The sequence below is a fragment of the Phyllostomus discolor genome, chromosome 6, assembly GCF_004126475.2.
Source record: "Phyllostomus discolor isolate MPI-MPIP mPhyDis1 chromosome 6, mPhyDis1.pri.v3, whole genome shotgun sequence".
Taxonomy (NCBI): Eukaryota; Metazoa; Chordata; class Mammalia; order Chiroptera; family Phyllostomidae; genus Phyllostomus; species Phyllostomus discolor.
In genome coordinates, this window is record NC_040908.2 from 118,033,949 (window position 1) to 118,049,527 (window position 15,579).

At 60.2% G+C, this 15,579-nt stretch overlaps 1 protein-coding gene across 5 annotated transcripts in view; it reads right to left on the reverse strand.

Moving 5' to 3' along the window:
• The window catches only part of MYO7A (myosin VIIA), an 80,226-nt gene that overhangs the window by 22,632 nt on the left and 42,015 nt on the right, over window positions 1-15,579 (reverse strand). For 4 of the 5 annotated variants that reach the window (XM_036028772.1, XM_036028769.1, XM_036028771.1 and 1 more), the window contains exons 15-27: window positions 13,596-13,733; window positions 12,047-12,205; window positions 11,552-11,644; window positions 9,412-9,506; window positions 8,208-8,292; window positions 7,434-7,652; window positions 6,888-6,995; window positions 5,810-6,019; window positions 5,254-5,457; window positions 4,821-4,997; window positions 4,264-4,353; window positions 2,833-2,960; window positions 560-686 (exon numbers count right to left, since the gene is read on the reverse strand). In XM_036028772.1, the coding sequence (XP_035884665.1) occupies window positions 560-686; window positions 2,833-2,960; window positions 4,264-4,353; window positions 4,821-4,997; window positions 5,254-5,457; window positions 5,810-6,019; window positions 6,888-6,995; window positions 7,434-7,652; window positions 8,208-8,292; window positions 9,412-9,506; window positions 11,552-11,644; window positions 12,047-12,205; window positions 13,596-13,733 (1,833 nt within the window). The remainder of the gene's footprint in view (window positions 1-559; window positions 687-2,832; window positions 2,961-4,263; window positions 4,354-4,820; window positions 4,998-5,253; window positions 5,458-5,809; window positions 6,020-6,887; window positions 6,996-7,433; window positions 7,653-8,207; window positions 8,293-9,411; window positions 9,507-11,551; window positions 11,645-12,046; window positions 12,206-13,595; window positions 13,734-15,579) is intronic. The other variant, XM_036028770.1, reaches the window with a different exon arrangement.

Sequence of the window (15,579 nt, forward strand, 5' to 3'; positions counted from 1 at the left end):
TCGGCTTTCCATGGCTCCCGCTGCCCTCGGAATTAGGCCACATGCCTTGTGTGGGCAGCAAGGCCACCACCATCCAGTCTCAGCCTTGCCTTCTGCCTCACCTCACACACCCCACCCCCTCCTCACCCAGCGGAACTGCTCCTATTCCTCCAGGGCCTGCCTCCCTGACTGGGGGGGGGGGGGGGTGCTTCCCTCTTCACCTGGCAGGCCAGCCAGGTTGATCCTGCTGTCACCTGTTCTGTCTCTGTCCCCAGTGCCCGGGGCCTGGCACCAAGGAGCAGGCAAGAGGGACTAAAGCGCCTGCTCGAAGACAATATGCAGAGGGTCCAAGAGATGCTGTGTCACACTCGGCCTCCTCATAACTTACATGGGCCGAGAGGAGAACAGGGTGGGATCCTGGGTGCTGGGGAGGAACGGATGGGAAGAGGGGCCGGCGGGACTGTGAGGCCTGAGGGAGGTGCCTGGAATGGGGCCTCACTGCCAAGCCCCTCCGACTTTCCTCCCCGTGCTCACTCCCACCCCCGCCTTCCCACCAAAAGAGGCCAGGCGCCTGCCCTACCTTCACGAACTTCTCAGAGGGGGCAAAGCAGCCCACACAGAGAGACATGAGGATCCAGCCCCGGGCGTAGCTGCTCTTGGAGGGGTTGTGGGTGAGCTGCTTGCTGATCTGGCAGTAGATCTCATCCCTGGGCAGGTGGGGAGGCAAGGAAGGAAGACCACCTCAGAGGAAGAGCCCCCCAAGTCCCACTGCCTTCCTCTTCTACTCGCCCAAGACCATCCAAGGGGAGGCAGATGGGGCCGGGTGAGGAAGGCAGGCCCGTGCTCTGGGGAAGAGGGTCCACTTTGGAGACCGGCTCATCAGGCATGAAGTCCTTCCTGACTCCAGTCAGAACCACGGAGGGGGCTCCATGATCCAGAGGGCGGTTCCTACCCTGCTCTGGGCACCGTGGCCACAGCCACTGGCAACCACTTTAATGAGGCTTTGCCCCAGCCCTGCCCCCCACCAGCCGGGTGGGCCAGCAGGAGGGTTCACCTTTCTGAGCCCAGCCCGTGGTCTCTGCAGCAGGTGCACTTTCTACTAAGGGCATCTGGCAGAGCGGAAACAGCCAAAACATCGGGGCAGGGGGTCCTCTGGGGGTGGGGTGGAATGAGCAGGGACTCTGACCTTCTCCTGATAAATTTCTGTAATGTTTAAATATTTATGTAGTCATTTATTGTTTTGTAATCATATTAAAGCAATAAAGGTAGCTTTTTGCTTTCATTTTAAAGGGAAATGATAGTGTTTTCCTTACAGGATTGCTGTGCAGAAAAACAAGCCAAGGTTTATAAAGCACCTAGCGCAGCAAACCCTCAGTATGTGCTAGCTGCAGTGTAGACACCGCCTGACCATTCAGGGCCGACAGCAGGACCCACAGCGATGATGTGACCAGCAGGGGGCACTCACGGCTCTTTGCCCAACCAGAAGGGCAGGTCTGAGTGGAAAGGAGGATGACCTAACTCAGTGTCTCCCCAGTTTTGAGAGTTCACAAACCAGTGCAACTTCCAAATAAATCCTGGGAGTTGCTAACTTTTCATCATGACAAATGAGGACATTTAAAACACATACCACACACACAACCTGCCTACTATTACATCACAATTTATTTCATAAAACAAAGGCAATTTTAATATTCAAAATGTAAGACGGGTAAAGTCTCAGAACGAAGACCAGTCTTTAAAGCAGATTTAGCTTTCAGAACATCCTTATTTTCCGGTCTGGTCACAGACCAATGAAAACTTTATCACCTGCAGCTGGGAGCCCCTGGCCCCCGTCACCTGACGGACCTACGGGCACACCTAGGCCGAGATGAGGGAGGGACGGCTTTGGTCCTTCAGGATGTCGATACCCCAGCCTTCCGATTCTGGGTCCGGGGCTCCTGGCACTGAGGTCTCTAGAAGTGACCACTTCAGTCTACTGTTGAGATAGTTGGGTCACAAATGCCTGCCCCTTCTTCCTGGAGGTGGGCGGCCCTGGGTGCTGTGACTACTCTTGGAAGTAATGAGGGCCTCGAGGGGTGATGCGAGGAGGCCTGGGGGGGAAGGCCGGAGCCTGGGAGGCTACTGCTCCTGGGGGAAGTCTCTCCCCTCTCTGGACCTGTTTCCCCATCAGCAGAATGGGGCTGAAGCCCCCCACTCCATCCTGCTGTGTTCCCAGCCAGCACTCACAAGTTCATGGGTCACTTTCCTAACCACCCGCCCTGTGCACACAGAGCTCTCAGAAGAGTCCTGCTTTCCCTCCACTGACCCAGCTGAGCCGACTCCTTAATTGCTTTTGGTGACACCCGATCATCTATTGCCTCTCCAGCACCCCAGGGACCTGAGGGGCACCTCTCCTGGCCTGGGTGGGGAAGGAGGCCCTGCCAAGCATGCTGACCACAGCAGCCTTGCTCATGGGCCCGGGGCAGGGGCACTGAAGGAGAGCTGGGGTTCAGGGATAGGGTTAAAGCAGAAAATGCATGTCAGGTGACAAGAGCTCCCACTTACTGAGTGCCTCCTGCATTACATACTTTCCAGAGGTTTGTCTGCCCACAAGTCTATGGGTCATGTACTATTATTATTCCCCATTTACAGATGGAGACACTGAGGCTTACAGAGAGAAATCAACTCTACCAAGGTCACATGACTTGTTAGCAGCAGAGCTAAACACGGGCCTGTGCGATTTAATCTATTGCTAAGGTGACGGAGCCACAACTCAGCCACCAGGAACCTTTCGGGACCACCGCACTCCAGGAAGTGCAGGGCACCTCCCCAGCCAGCCACCGCTCCCCGCACCCGGGCCCCCGGGGCGCTGACCTGAGCGCTGGACGCAGGATGCCGTTGCCAATGATGAAGTGCAGCTTCTCCAGGTTGGAGGTGGGCCGGTCCTCCAGCATGCTGTTGCCTTGCACTGTGGGCTCCCCATCGTGCAGCCTCTTGGTCACCTGGGCCACAGGGACAGGACAGGTCTTGACCAGGCAGGGGGAAGTGAGGGGCCCTGGCTTGCCTGAGCCTGCTTTCTCCCTGCCCCAAAGGCAGAACCTGGGAGAGGGCAGAAGAGCTGGCCCCACAGTCAGACCTCCTACCCTCAGTCCAGTCAAGCCCCACCCCCACGCAGAACAGCATTGGATCAGTGACTGATGCACGAGGCCAGGAGCCCTAGGCTGGTGACCGTCACCTCCACCGCAGCCTCCTTGACACCCCCCCTGACCCTCTACTGCAGGGAAGTTGTTTCAGCCAGGACAGGGACCTGCTCTTCTCTCTCCTGGCAGAACCCCTACCTCTCCAGGGGCTCTCCCACATGGAACTCCGACCCCTGGAGCACTCCCCGGGCACCCTCATCCAGTCACCATCACCTGTCCCAATGCCCTGCCCCCATGTGAACAGGCCTGGCCTGGGGTCTTCACTCTGGTCTCACGAGGCCCAGCCTGGCACCCTGCCCGGAGCCGAGGAGCGAGTGAGAGCGTGAGCAGTGAGAGCGTGAGCAGTGAGAATGAGCGTCTCCACACGGAAGGCTGTGGGAGGCCCTCATGTCTACTGAGCACCCACAGTCATCACTGTGCGCCATCCCCCCAGAGACCTGCAGGTGGGCATTTTCTTCCCCGGATGTCTCAGACACCCAGGGACAAAGGTGGGGTTCAAATCTGGGCCCGCACGACTGCACAACTGGGTCTGAGGCTCAGACAGGGAACAGAACAAGGACAGGGCAAAGCAGGCTGTGGAAGCCCAAGGAGGAGCCAAGGCCGCAGAGGGGTCCCGCAAGGCTCCCTGAAGGAAGTCACCCCAGGCAGAGAAGAGGCAGGAGTAATCTGGGGCAGAGGCACTGGTGTGCGCAGAGGCAGGGCATCGGGAGCCAGTCCCCCACGCTGCAGGGGCTTCGGTTTGTGTCCTTCGGCGCTCCCAGCCTGAGCAACCCTGGAGCTCAGGGCCAGGCCGGAGCTCGGAAGAGGCAAGGTGACTGCACCAGTGAGTCCCAACAAACCACTAGTGCTGATGCCCCGTGGGCACTCCCCCCACAGAGAGGTCCTGAGGTCAACCTCCACAGCAGGAAATGTCCCCCCTCCCACCATCTGCCATGAGCTTCCTGCCATCTTCCTGTCTCCTCAGTCACCCCCTACACTGTCTGTCACCAGCTATCCCAGCACCCTTAGGACAGGCAGCATGGGCCCCTGCTCCCACCCTCATGGGTCCCAAGGCCAGCCTCGTCCCAGCCTGGGCCACCTGGGGCAGCTCGAGGTCTGCTCTAACCTCCTCTGTCAGTTTTGACTTCTTCTTCAGGGTCAAGTGCACCAGCTTGTGCCTCACACTGCTCTTCTTCTGTCCGTCGGGGAGATGGACCTGTGGGACAGTGGGGGTCCAGGTCAAGCAAACGGGCCAAAGTAATGACAAGCCAGTCGGCAATGGGTCAATGGCTGGAGCGTCTCACCTCTACACAATGTCTATGGGGCAGACCCCATGTTGCTGCCCCCACCCTAACCCACCCCCCACACTGCTCCCACCACCACCAGCCAAGTGACAGATGGGAAAACTGAGACTCAGAAAAGTGCCCAGGACTCCCAGTGAACAAGCTCTGACTGCAGAGCCCGTCTGCTCTGCCCCGTGGCCTCGCTCACTCGTGGGCAACACCTGACAGCCCACAGAACGCCCAGTCGTCTGTTCCCACAAGTAGACAGAGGAGAGCGCGGGTCAGGGAGGGGAGGCCAAGGCAAATTTGAGGCCCCTCCCCTGCTGATGACCCTGAGGCTAGGGACACCAGGCAGCCCCGCCTGCTGGGAGGGGCAGCAGCGTGGGCACCTACGCCTCACCTCGCCCTCGCCCTGCAGCACCTGCAGCTCCCTCTTGTATGTCTTCTTGCCTAGGGTCTCGTAAATCTTGGTCATCACGGGGATCTTCTCACTGCCGTCACTCATGGCTGTGTGGTACTTCGGCTCGGGGAGGTCCCCCATGAACCGGAGGATGGTGATCCACACCGCCAGGGCCGCCTGGGGGCAGAGCCACGTGAGTCAGAGAGCCCCAGTGCAGGATGTCGCTAAGGCCATCAGAGCAACCTGGGGGTTTGGGGAGAGGGCTGGAGACGCCCACGGGAGGGCCACTGTGCTTGCTCAGTGTTCCTTGGGATCTTGCCCCTGTGGCCTGGCCCCAGGCGGGGGAGGGGGGGGGCGGTGAAGTCAGCCCTGGTCCCAACCCTCCAGAGGCCCGCCCCTCAGCACACATGCTGCGGGCACGGCCCTGCCTCACCAGCTGGTCGCCCTCATCATCGTGGTATAGCAGCGGCTGCTTGAGTGGCCGCCGGGTATAGGTGTGCGTGGTCGTGCCCTGGAAGTAGGTGGCAGAGAACTTGGCGAATTTATACTCAGAGAGGTCCTCCTCGTCCTCGTCGGGCAGGGGCAGGGCAGCGTCCAGGTCCTCCTCCACCATCTCCTTCCGGCCGCGCTCTAGGTCCTGGGGAGGCGAGCAGGGTTCCCTGCTGTGGGGGCGGACTCGGGGCTGGGCTGCACCCGAGCTGCACCTGGGGGCCAGCACTTCCTCCGCGAGGGTGTGCTGTGTCACCCTGTTCACTGCTTAGACGGAGCCTGGTCAGTCCTTAGTACACGAATGGGTAGAGTGGGTGAGTGGCCCCTGATAGGGACCTGACATGGCAGGTTGGTGGCTACACAGGGCCTGGGACCCACGGTCCCTGACCCAGGTCATTGCTGCTGCCCTCTGCTCAGAGGGAACCCGGTGGTCTCAATGCGAGAGGGCGCAGCCATCACACTGTGAGGCCAGTCCCCAGCCCCTGTTTCCAGGCTGGTACCTCAAAGCCACTGGGTGCCTGGCCCTCCTGGCCGGGGAGGCCACCCGAAGTCCCCAGGAAGCCAAACATCTTGTCCACCATGTCCGAGTGATTGATGGGCTCGTGGCGCGCCCTCTCCATCTGCTCCAGGAGCTCCTTCTTCCGCCGGGCCTCCTCCTTTTCCTTTAGCTCCCGCTCAGCGTCCTCCCGAGCCAGCTGGGCCAGGCGCTCCTGGGGAGGCAGGGAGGGGGTGATGCAGAGGAGACAGCCTCAGAGAACAAGCCCTCCCTGGGGCACCCAAGAGCGCCAGCAGCAGCCAGGCCACAGTCCCAACCTTCCCTGGGCCTACTGACCACTGGGAAGGACAGAGGTGTGGGCTTCCCCACCCTGGGCCTCAGAGCCTAGTGCAGACAGATGCCCGGACAGTAATGCCACCTGCCCTTCAGGGCTTAGCTGGAACGCCGCCTCCAGGAAGTCTGCTCATGCCTCCCTAGCTGGAGGGAACCCCACCAACCAAAAATCCCATAGAAGGTGGGTCAAGGCTTTTAGACCAGCGCTGTCCACCAGAAATATAATGCAAGCCATGTATACAGCAGCTACACTTAAAACAGTAAAAGGAAATAAGTGAAATCGATTTTAGTAATATATATAGCCCAATATCTCCAACACAGAATCTCAACATGTAATTAGTATTTTAAAGACAGTACTGAGATAGTTTATATCCCTTTTCCTCTTACTGTCTTCACAATCCCGTGTGTCTTACTCGCTCAGAGCGCTCGGCCACTGCACGAGCTCAGTTGCCGGAATGGCTGGCGCTCTGCACCCGCACTCTCACCCACTCAGGCTTTCGTCTGGGTGTGTCTCCCAGGCAGAAAAGGCCCTCCTCAGGGCGTGGGCCCTCGCACTGAGGATCACAGCCCGCGCCCCGACCCCCGGCCCCCAGCCGCTCTGTCCTGGCCCGGGACCAAGCACCCAGGGTACAAACTAAGGAGGGAGCAGCACAGACCTCGGATGGACAGCCAGTGCGGAGTGAGGGTGCGGAGTGAGGGCTGTCGAACAGGCGAATGGACACCTGAGGGATGGGACATGCTCCGCTCACCTGATGCTTGCGCTCGGCCTCCTCCTTGGCCATCTTGGCACTCATCTCCTTCCGGAGCTTCTCCTCCTCCGCCAGCCGCATCTTCTCCGCCTCCAGGCGCCGCCGGTACTGAGGGAAGGGGGAGCCGGGTGGGCACCCAGTGGGACTGTCACAGGGCTTCCTGCCAGCTCTACCCCACCCCCGACTGAGCTCCGGGACTGGGAACAAATGTACCACATAATTGAAAGAGGGAAACTGAGGCATCTGAGAAATTCTCCAGGTCACACATGAGGCTGGGGGCAACACTGACCCCAAAACCAAACCAAGTTCACCTCGACCTCCCAAAGATTTGGGAGAGTGACTGGGGTGCCCAGTCCTGCCCTTGGCTGGGGGAGTGAAAATGGGAGGTCTGGTCCCGGTTTTGTCATTTCTCAGAGGAGACACAGCTCAAAGTCTCAGCCAACAAATGGGGGTGGTTAGTCCCCCTGAGGTGGAGCAGCGCCCCTCAGAGGACACGCCCCTCACAGGGCTGGGAGCCCCAGACCCTGCGGACCCTGGACTCCTCACCTCGGCCCTGAGGCGCCGGTGCAGCCTGCGCGCGATCATGCCGCGGACGTAGGCCTGCACGGTGAGCACGGCCCAGAGGCGGTGGCGGAAGGCCTTGCGCACCAGGTAGGCCCGGCAGCGGGCCTGGAACTCGATGATGCGCCGGCGGGCCAGGCGGTACTGCCGGTGCAGCTTCCGGGAGCGATGCAGGGCCTGCAGCCGCAGGAAGCCCAGCCGCATCTGCAAAGACAGTGCCGGCTCAGAGCCCCGACTGCCCACAGGACGTAGTCGCTGCGCTGGGCCGGCCACCGCACCTGCCCCTCCCCACCCCCCACCGCGGGAACAGCTCTCTCCTCCCTGGACGAGGGCGAGGGCTCCCCAGGGGTAAGCTGTCTCCTCTCCGGTGAGTTTCCCAGGGATTGGCCTTGGCTTCCCCACCCTCCAACCGGAGCTGCTCTCCTTCCTGTCCACCTCCCCAGCCCCAAGCCCAGCTGTTCCACAGAAGCCGGTGGGACACGGCTGTTTCCGGCCCCTCCCCGACCCGAGATCTCTAAGGACCTAGTTAGTGCCCACACTCATCAAGACATCCCAGAAGAAAAGCCTAAACATTGGTGACCAGGTGGGGAAAGCCACAGAACCAGACTTGGAGCTGGAGAAATGGCAGCTGCAGGCTGGGGCAGTGGCAGGAGGCCACCCAGTCCCTACGCACTGGTACATCCTGCTGCTGTGGTAACGGTGGGGGGCGTGCTTTAAAGGCTTTGTGGGGCCAGGAGCAGCCCTTTAGGGGAGACTCACTAGCCCGTAGTTCCTCCTGCAGTTGTGGCCCCGCCAGTGCCTCTGGATCAGGGTGGCCGCGTTCTTCAGCTTCAGGAAGTTGGATCTGAAACAGCCGTGCAATGGAGACCCTCCAAGCAGAGACACGGAGCCCGGGGGCAGCCAGGGTGCAGGTGGGGTTTGGAATCAGGACAGCAGGGGTAGTCCCTGCTCTGTGTCTCCCAGATACATGACACAGGACAGCAGCGTATCACCTCTCTGCCTCAGCTTCCTCATCAGCAAAGTGGGTAGAATGATACCCGCCCCGACTGTTCACAGACTTGTCGTGTGAGCCCAATACGGAGATTTTCCAACGGTGTTTATTGAATGAATAAATGTATGAATGACAAGTAAATAATATGAAAGATGACTAAAAGAGTAAAAGATCTGAACACTGCACATCACTCACTACTGGCAAACTCCCCCATTTTAGAGATGAGAAAACCGAGACTCGATGAGGGTGGGACTACAGCCCACACGGGCGAACTGGGCGAGACAGTGGTGTCCCCTGCACACACTAGGTGGCCTCCAGGGAGTGACAGTCACCTATAACCTGACGGAGGACAGAGACTGCACATCAGACAGCCTGCTGAGTGTGGAGATAAGCACAGGAGGAGTGTGAATGAGCCAGAAGGCCAACGCCTAGACGTGCACATGAGCAAGTGAGCAACTGTGGGAGGGAATGGCTAGGTGGACAGATGGACGCACAGATGAACAGGCGGGTAGGTAAATGGATAGACAGATGGACAGACAGCTGGATGGAGAGAGGGAGGGAGGACCAGATGAACTGCAAAGCAGGCAAGTTGTGGCATTTTTGTGGGCCTGAGTCGCACCCCAGTTCTGCTGGCTCGTGAGCTGTCACCGCTACACAGGTCCCTGGTATGGAATAGGGAGCATGCCCGTGACTCGTAAAGCCTCAGACTTCCTCTGAGGAATTTCATCCGCGTGTGAGACCACAGTGTCCTGATGTGCACGCCCCATGAATCCACATGCATGTGCTGGTGAAAATCATGTGTCTGTGTGTTCACCCGTGTGCTGTGTGTGTGTGTGTGCTTGTTTCTGTGGGTGTGCGTGGGTGTGCATGCGTATTCCTAGTGTTCAACTTAAGGGAACTGAGGTGATCCAAGCCCCCACACTCACACCTGTGTGTGCGCTGAGGTGGGGAGGAGCTGGTCCCGGCACCTACCTGTCTTTGAATCCCCGGATGACCTTCTGGAGGAGGATGACCCTGTCGGTGATGGCCTTGTCCCGCTCCACCTCCAGCAGCATGTCGTGGTGGTCCTGGAGGGCAGAGCTCCTGAGCAGCGGCCCCAGGGAATCCGAGTGAAGGCCCTCTCTACCTCCCCTGGGATTCCAGGCCTGGGGCTGGGTCGGGCCCCACAGGCCCCCAGCCCGGCTCTGGCTCCACGGGGCAGCCTCTCACAGCCACCAGTACAGAGCAGGGCGCTTGCGGGACAGATGGAGCCTGATCTGAAGGGATGCAGTCAGAGGGTGCAGTGGGCATAATAAGCACTGGCTTCATCCCCGCAGCCTTCTTGCCTGAGCCTGTGCCTTTCCGGGTGTCTCTGTCCTATCAGCCCCTGACCTGGGCCAGGCCACCATCATACCCCCTAGGATCTTGGCAGCAGCCTCCTAGCCTCTGCAGCTCCCCCATGGCCTTCCCTAAGGAGGGGCCCTTCTAAAACATATATGATGGTGATCTTACAGTGACATCCCGTGGTTCTCGGGTCAAGTCCGGTCTCCTCCCCTGGCACTCAGCCCCTCCATGATAGAGACCCTACCAACTTCTCCAGGCCTCTCTCCTCCTCACCTCCAAACCCCCAACCCTCACTCTGGTTGGACAAAACCTCATCATTCACTCAATACCTAGGAACTGAATGTCCGTTGTCAGCGCTGTCCCAGGTGCTGGTGTGGGGCCCTGAGGAACCTGCCCACAGGGGCCCTGCCCTGGGGAAGCTGAGTCTCTGTGGCGGAGCCACGCCCACCAGCTAATTGCAGACCACACCTCTTGTGGACAGGGCTCAGCTCCGAGGAGCTGCTTCGCCAAGCTTGTCTGAATGAGTGAGTGAGTGGGTGAGTGAATGAGAAGAGGCCAGTGAGGCTCTGGAAACCACTGCCTATTTCTGAGGAGCCCAGAGAGGTGACAATGGGGAAATGATGTCTTCAGAGCTATCTGGCACTAGGTGCCATCATGCTGCATGCCTTCCCTCTGTTACCTACACGCACTGGCCGTCAGCCAACTGGGAGCCCAGGCCTATGCTTGGGCAACTCCCTTCTCTCTGAGCCCCTGAAATGGGCATAGTAATCACCGGCTGCTGTGACAACTAAACAAGATCATGGACGAGAAGGCCCCACGGGGTCTGGGCACTTGTGAGGAGCAGAGGCGGAGCGCGGGCACGCATTTTTCCGATGAGGAAATGCAGGCTCAGGGAGATGAAGAGCCGGGCCGGGCCCCTCAGCCAGGAAGGAATTACACGGGAGCGGAGCACCCCCTCCAGCTCAGGCCAGCTCCTCCCTCCCCTCCACCCAGATGTCCTGCACTGCCTGGCCCGCGTGGTGCCAGAGGAAGGGGCCCTGCCCTGTCACCCAGAACAGCCAGATATCCAGTACAGCGGAAATGGAAATGGGGAAGCAGCCACGCTGGGAGCTCACACTGTCCCCGCTGCGGCTGCACAGCCACCACCAACTCCCAGCAAGCTCTGCTCCAAAGCCAGGATTCCCCACAACTCAGCTTCCTGCTCCCAGCCCTGCCCCCTCCCCAGCTGCCGGGCTCTGATGTCCTGCCCAGGCTGTGGTGGGAGCCAGAGAGCTCCAGGTCTGTGCTCAGGGACGGTAGGAACAGGCCCCAGACACTGGAGAGTGGGGGGTGGGCAGGGTCCACCAGACCCTGAGGTGAACCTTGCCTGCCAGGAAACCAGAGGAGAGAAAACCTGAAGATACACTCAAGAATCACACCCCCACGCCCTCGGCACAGCACATTTTACCAGAAAAGGCTACTCAGAAAGGGCTGGACACCTGCCCGAAGTCCCAGGGCAGACAGCCCCGGGGTCAGGATGGACTCCAGGCCTCCCTGGCAAGCCCACGTTGGTCTTCTGCTGTCTCACCTGGGGTCAGCGCTCTGGCCTCAACCCCAGGCCCAGGTGGGCTCAGTACTAGCTGCCCCTCCCACACCAAGGAGACCTCCTTCCCCACCCACTCGTCCTATTGCCGACTGCAGGACCGGAGGACCCAAAGACCCAGCACGGCCCCGTCTGATGCTGCAGCTGCTCTAAAGTGGCCGACGACGGCGAGCCCCCCCTCCAAGGCAGAGTCAGAGCCTTTCTCACCTTCAGAAAGATCTTGGTTTTGCCGATCTGCCAGTCGTCGTGGGTGCCCAGCACAGCCTCGGCCATGCGCTGGCATGTCCCCCGAAGGTCGTCCTGGCGGTGGGGGTGCACCAGGGAACGGACGGTTGGAAAGGCCACCTCCGTGTGCCTCCCGAGGCTAGGAGGCAGGGCTCCTGCTCCTGCTCTGCCCCGCCTGGCTGTGTGAGCCCAGGAAGGTCCTGCCTCCTCTGACCCTCACTTTTCTCCCCAGCTCAGCAGGATGGCCGCCAGACCTCTCCCACACCTGACATCCTGGGCCCACTTAGTAGCCCTGGTCTGTCCCGTCACACCACGTGTGTGATGTCCACAACCCCACGCGTGGCCGCCAAAGCCGTCGATGTACGCCACGGCCTGGCCCCCAGTTTTCCCAGCTGTACCTGAGGTGGCCAAGCTGACGCCACGCCCAGCACACTGTCTCGATGAGAGAATGGGGCCCTTCCGCACGAAGCTCTGTACCTGCTTGTAGGCCGGCTTCACGCCGGGCAGCAGCACTCGGTACCGCTCCACGAACTCCACAAAGCTGTAACGGATGGGGTAGCCGGCTCGGCGGATTCGAATGGTCTCCATCATCCCGGAGTACCGCAGCTGGCGCACGCACAGGTGCCGGTCGAACAGCTGTCCAGAGCCAAGAGCGTCAGTGCTGGCGGCTCCTGCAGGGAGGCCAGCCCTGCTCTGCATTTCCTCGGCCCCAGACGGACAGAAGCCCGGGGTGGCCAAGGCCACACAGCAGGTGAGGAGCAAAGGTGAGACTGAACCTGGAACTGCACTTCAAGCCCACACAGTGGCAAGAAATGAGACCCTCACGTGGGGTGAGCTGGTGCTTTGTGGGCACAGAGGAGAGATGACTTAATTCCCCTGGGGACTTCGGGAGGGGGCGTTTTGGAGGATGCAGTCTTTGCTCTGACCCTGACAGGAGAGAGGGCACTGGAGGGGCGGGGAGAGCAGGCACAAAGGTGTGGAAACCTGAAAGTATAGGGTACTTTACAGGGACTGAGGAGGCTAGTCCGCGTCAGTGTCATGGCTGTGCAGGCGCCGGGTGGGTGCCTTGCACGACTCCAGGGGGTGCCCCTCATGCTACAGCCATTGTGGATCTGTAATTATTTACACAACTTTCTGGCTGCTGACAGTAAAATGCTTAAGAAAGAGATACATTTATCCAAGTGGCAAAAAGTTTTTGTGATGGAAGCAGGGCAGGGCCAGCTTCCTGGAGGGGCGAAGGCGCTGGGTGGGGGGGGGGGGCGCCTGGCTAGGGAGGCAGCAGGGAGAGACCGGCTAGATCTGCATTTGGGACTCGAGTCTCCTACTGCAGTGGAAGGCCCTCCCCCACCACAGGAAGGCAGGAGGCAGGAGGCAGGAAGGCAGGAAGGCAGGAGGCAGGAGGCGGGAGAGCAGTGAGGGTGTCCTCCTGTCAGGCCACAGACACAGGGGTCCAGGCCCAGAGAAGGTTCGGGGAGCATCTGAGAGCAGGGGACACGGTATCCAACTGCCTGGGCAGGGTCCCGGCCTCATTGGCCTGGACCTGCTGCTTTAGATGGGGAGCTCGCTGGAGCCCCCTTTGAACCTTGTGCCCCTGCAGACCTGGTCCTGAGCCCTGGGGGCCCGCTCAGCCCACCCGGGGGAAGGTTTCCAGGCGGGGGCGGGACCAGCAGGCAGAGGGCCAGCTTCCGTCACCTGTTTCCTCTCTCTCTCTCGGCACTTTCCCTGACCCAGGCCTGGCCTCCGCCTTCCTTCCCAGACCAGACCCCCCCAGTGGGGAGGGGCCCACCCCCAGCCTCTTGTGGTAAACAACACACCCCCGAACCCTGGAAGGAGAGCACACTCAGGCTCAGTGAGGATTTGAGCTCTGCAGCCTCGGGCCCCTCGACCCCCCTGTGCCTCCAGTTCCACATCTCTGGTACGTGGGCCGTCACCCAGCCCCCACCCTGCCCCCCATGGCCCGGCCCCTCCATCAACCGCCCGCCCCCCAGGCCAGGTCCAGGCTGGCCCCCCAGCCAGGGCTGCTCACCATGGGCTTCTTGAACTCGTTGGGCTTGATGCAGCGCACGAAGAAGGGCTGGCAGGCACCCAGGGTGCGCATCAGCAGCTCCAGCGACCGCTTGAACTGGCTGCTGAGTGTGGGCGAGCGCTTCCTGGTCTCGGCGCCCTGCGGGGATGGACCACAGCGGTGGGAGGGGCTGACCTGTGCCCCTCCAGCGCTCCAGGAAGGGAAGGGAGGGTGGGAGGTCAGTGGGGTCAGTGCCTAAGGGAGAACAGCGCAGGGAGGCAGGCTGCCCTGGCACTTGGGGTTTTCCTGTGACCTGCCTGGTCTGGACTGGGGCTTGGACTCCAGATGCACCCCCTCGAGGGAACCTCCTGGGACTGGGCCCGAAGGAGTGCGGCAGGGGCCCTGGGGAGCCCTGGGTTCCCGCCCTGGTGTGCTGGGTGATTCTAGGAAAGGGGCAGCCCTCTCTGAGTCTCCAGTCTCCCTTTCCAGGAATAAACAAGTGGCCAGACTCGGTCATCTCAGGGCATGGGGTCATCCCTAGAGGCAGGTTAGACAGACTTACATTGAAACCCAGGCCCCACCACCTCTTGTGTGACCCTGGGCAGGTCACTCAGCAGCACTGAGCCTCCCTTCCCAAGTGCAGATGGTGCCATCTTCCCCGCTGACAGGGCCTGAACAGTGAGTGACAGCACCACCAGGGGATCGGGGGGGGGGGGGGGGGGGGGGCGGGGCGGGGAGTTGCCCTGCATGTGCCCTCCCCTCCCTGTGGGATTAGCAGCTCAGCCTCAGCAGCAGGCTGGGCAGAGCTGGCTGGGGAGAGCTGGCCAGGATCGGCCTCCTTAGAAGCCCACAGCTTGCCTCCTGCTGCGTGGCCCCAGGCCCCAGGCTCTGAGCTCCACCAGCTACCCTCTCTAGGAGAGCCCGCCTGGCACCTCCCTGCCCCGGTGGAGTCCCCTCTTGGAATATTGTGAAATGGGGGGAGCCAGGGTAGGGCCAGAGCAGCAAACACACAGAAAGCAGACCGCCTCAGACCGATACCCAGAGACTGGACATAGAACCAGATTCTGTTCCAGGGCATTTTGATGTTATTATTTTCCTGGCAATTTCTCTTGGGTGAGGATTTCTTAGGAATGAATTTGATTATCATGGTAAGACTTTATGCCTTAAACGAGACATAATTTGACTGATCTCCTGTAGCGCCAAAAGCCAGGGCTGCAGAGGCAGACGTGGGGGAGGCAGAGGCGTCGAACACAGAGACGATACGCCCCAGACTGAAATGAAGCTCGCCGAGAAACAGCAAACGCTTGCCCGTCTGAAATGTGCTGTGTTCTCTGTTTTAGTTTTATTTGCTTTTGTTTTTTGGTTTTATTTAGTTTTATTTCTTCTAAGGTTTTGCTAAGGGAAGCTGGGAGTATTTGCGTTGGGGAAGGGTGAATGTCAGGCTGGCTGTCCCCACACCTGGCCCAGCAGCAGCACTGGCGACCCCTCGTGGAGGGGGAGCTGTCCAGGCTGGGCTGCACCCAGGCTGCACTGAAGCCCCGGCCAGGAGACACACACACACAGCAGACACACGCTCACACAGCGCACACGGTACACACAGCACACACTCACCATGTGCACAGCACACACTCACCATGTGCACAGCACATGACATAACACACGGGGCATGCACACACGGTACACACAGCACACACTCACCATGTGCACAGCACATGACACGGCACACAGGGCGCGCACATGATACACACAGCACACGTCCTCTGTACACACAGAGCACACCTGTGAAGACAGAGTACACACATACACAGCACACATAAAACACAACACATACACATGGCACATGTGGACACACAAAGCAGACACACAGCTCATACACACAACCCACCCCCTTGCCTGGTTTTGATCCTCACACTGAAGCCATGGTTAGCCTGTCTCCTCTGCGGAGCTGTAAGCCCCCTGAGGACGGGCGGGTCCGTCTTGTTTCCTGCTGTGCCCAGGGCCCAGC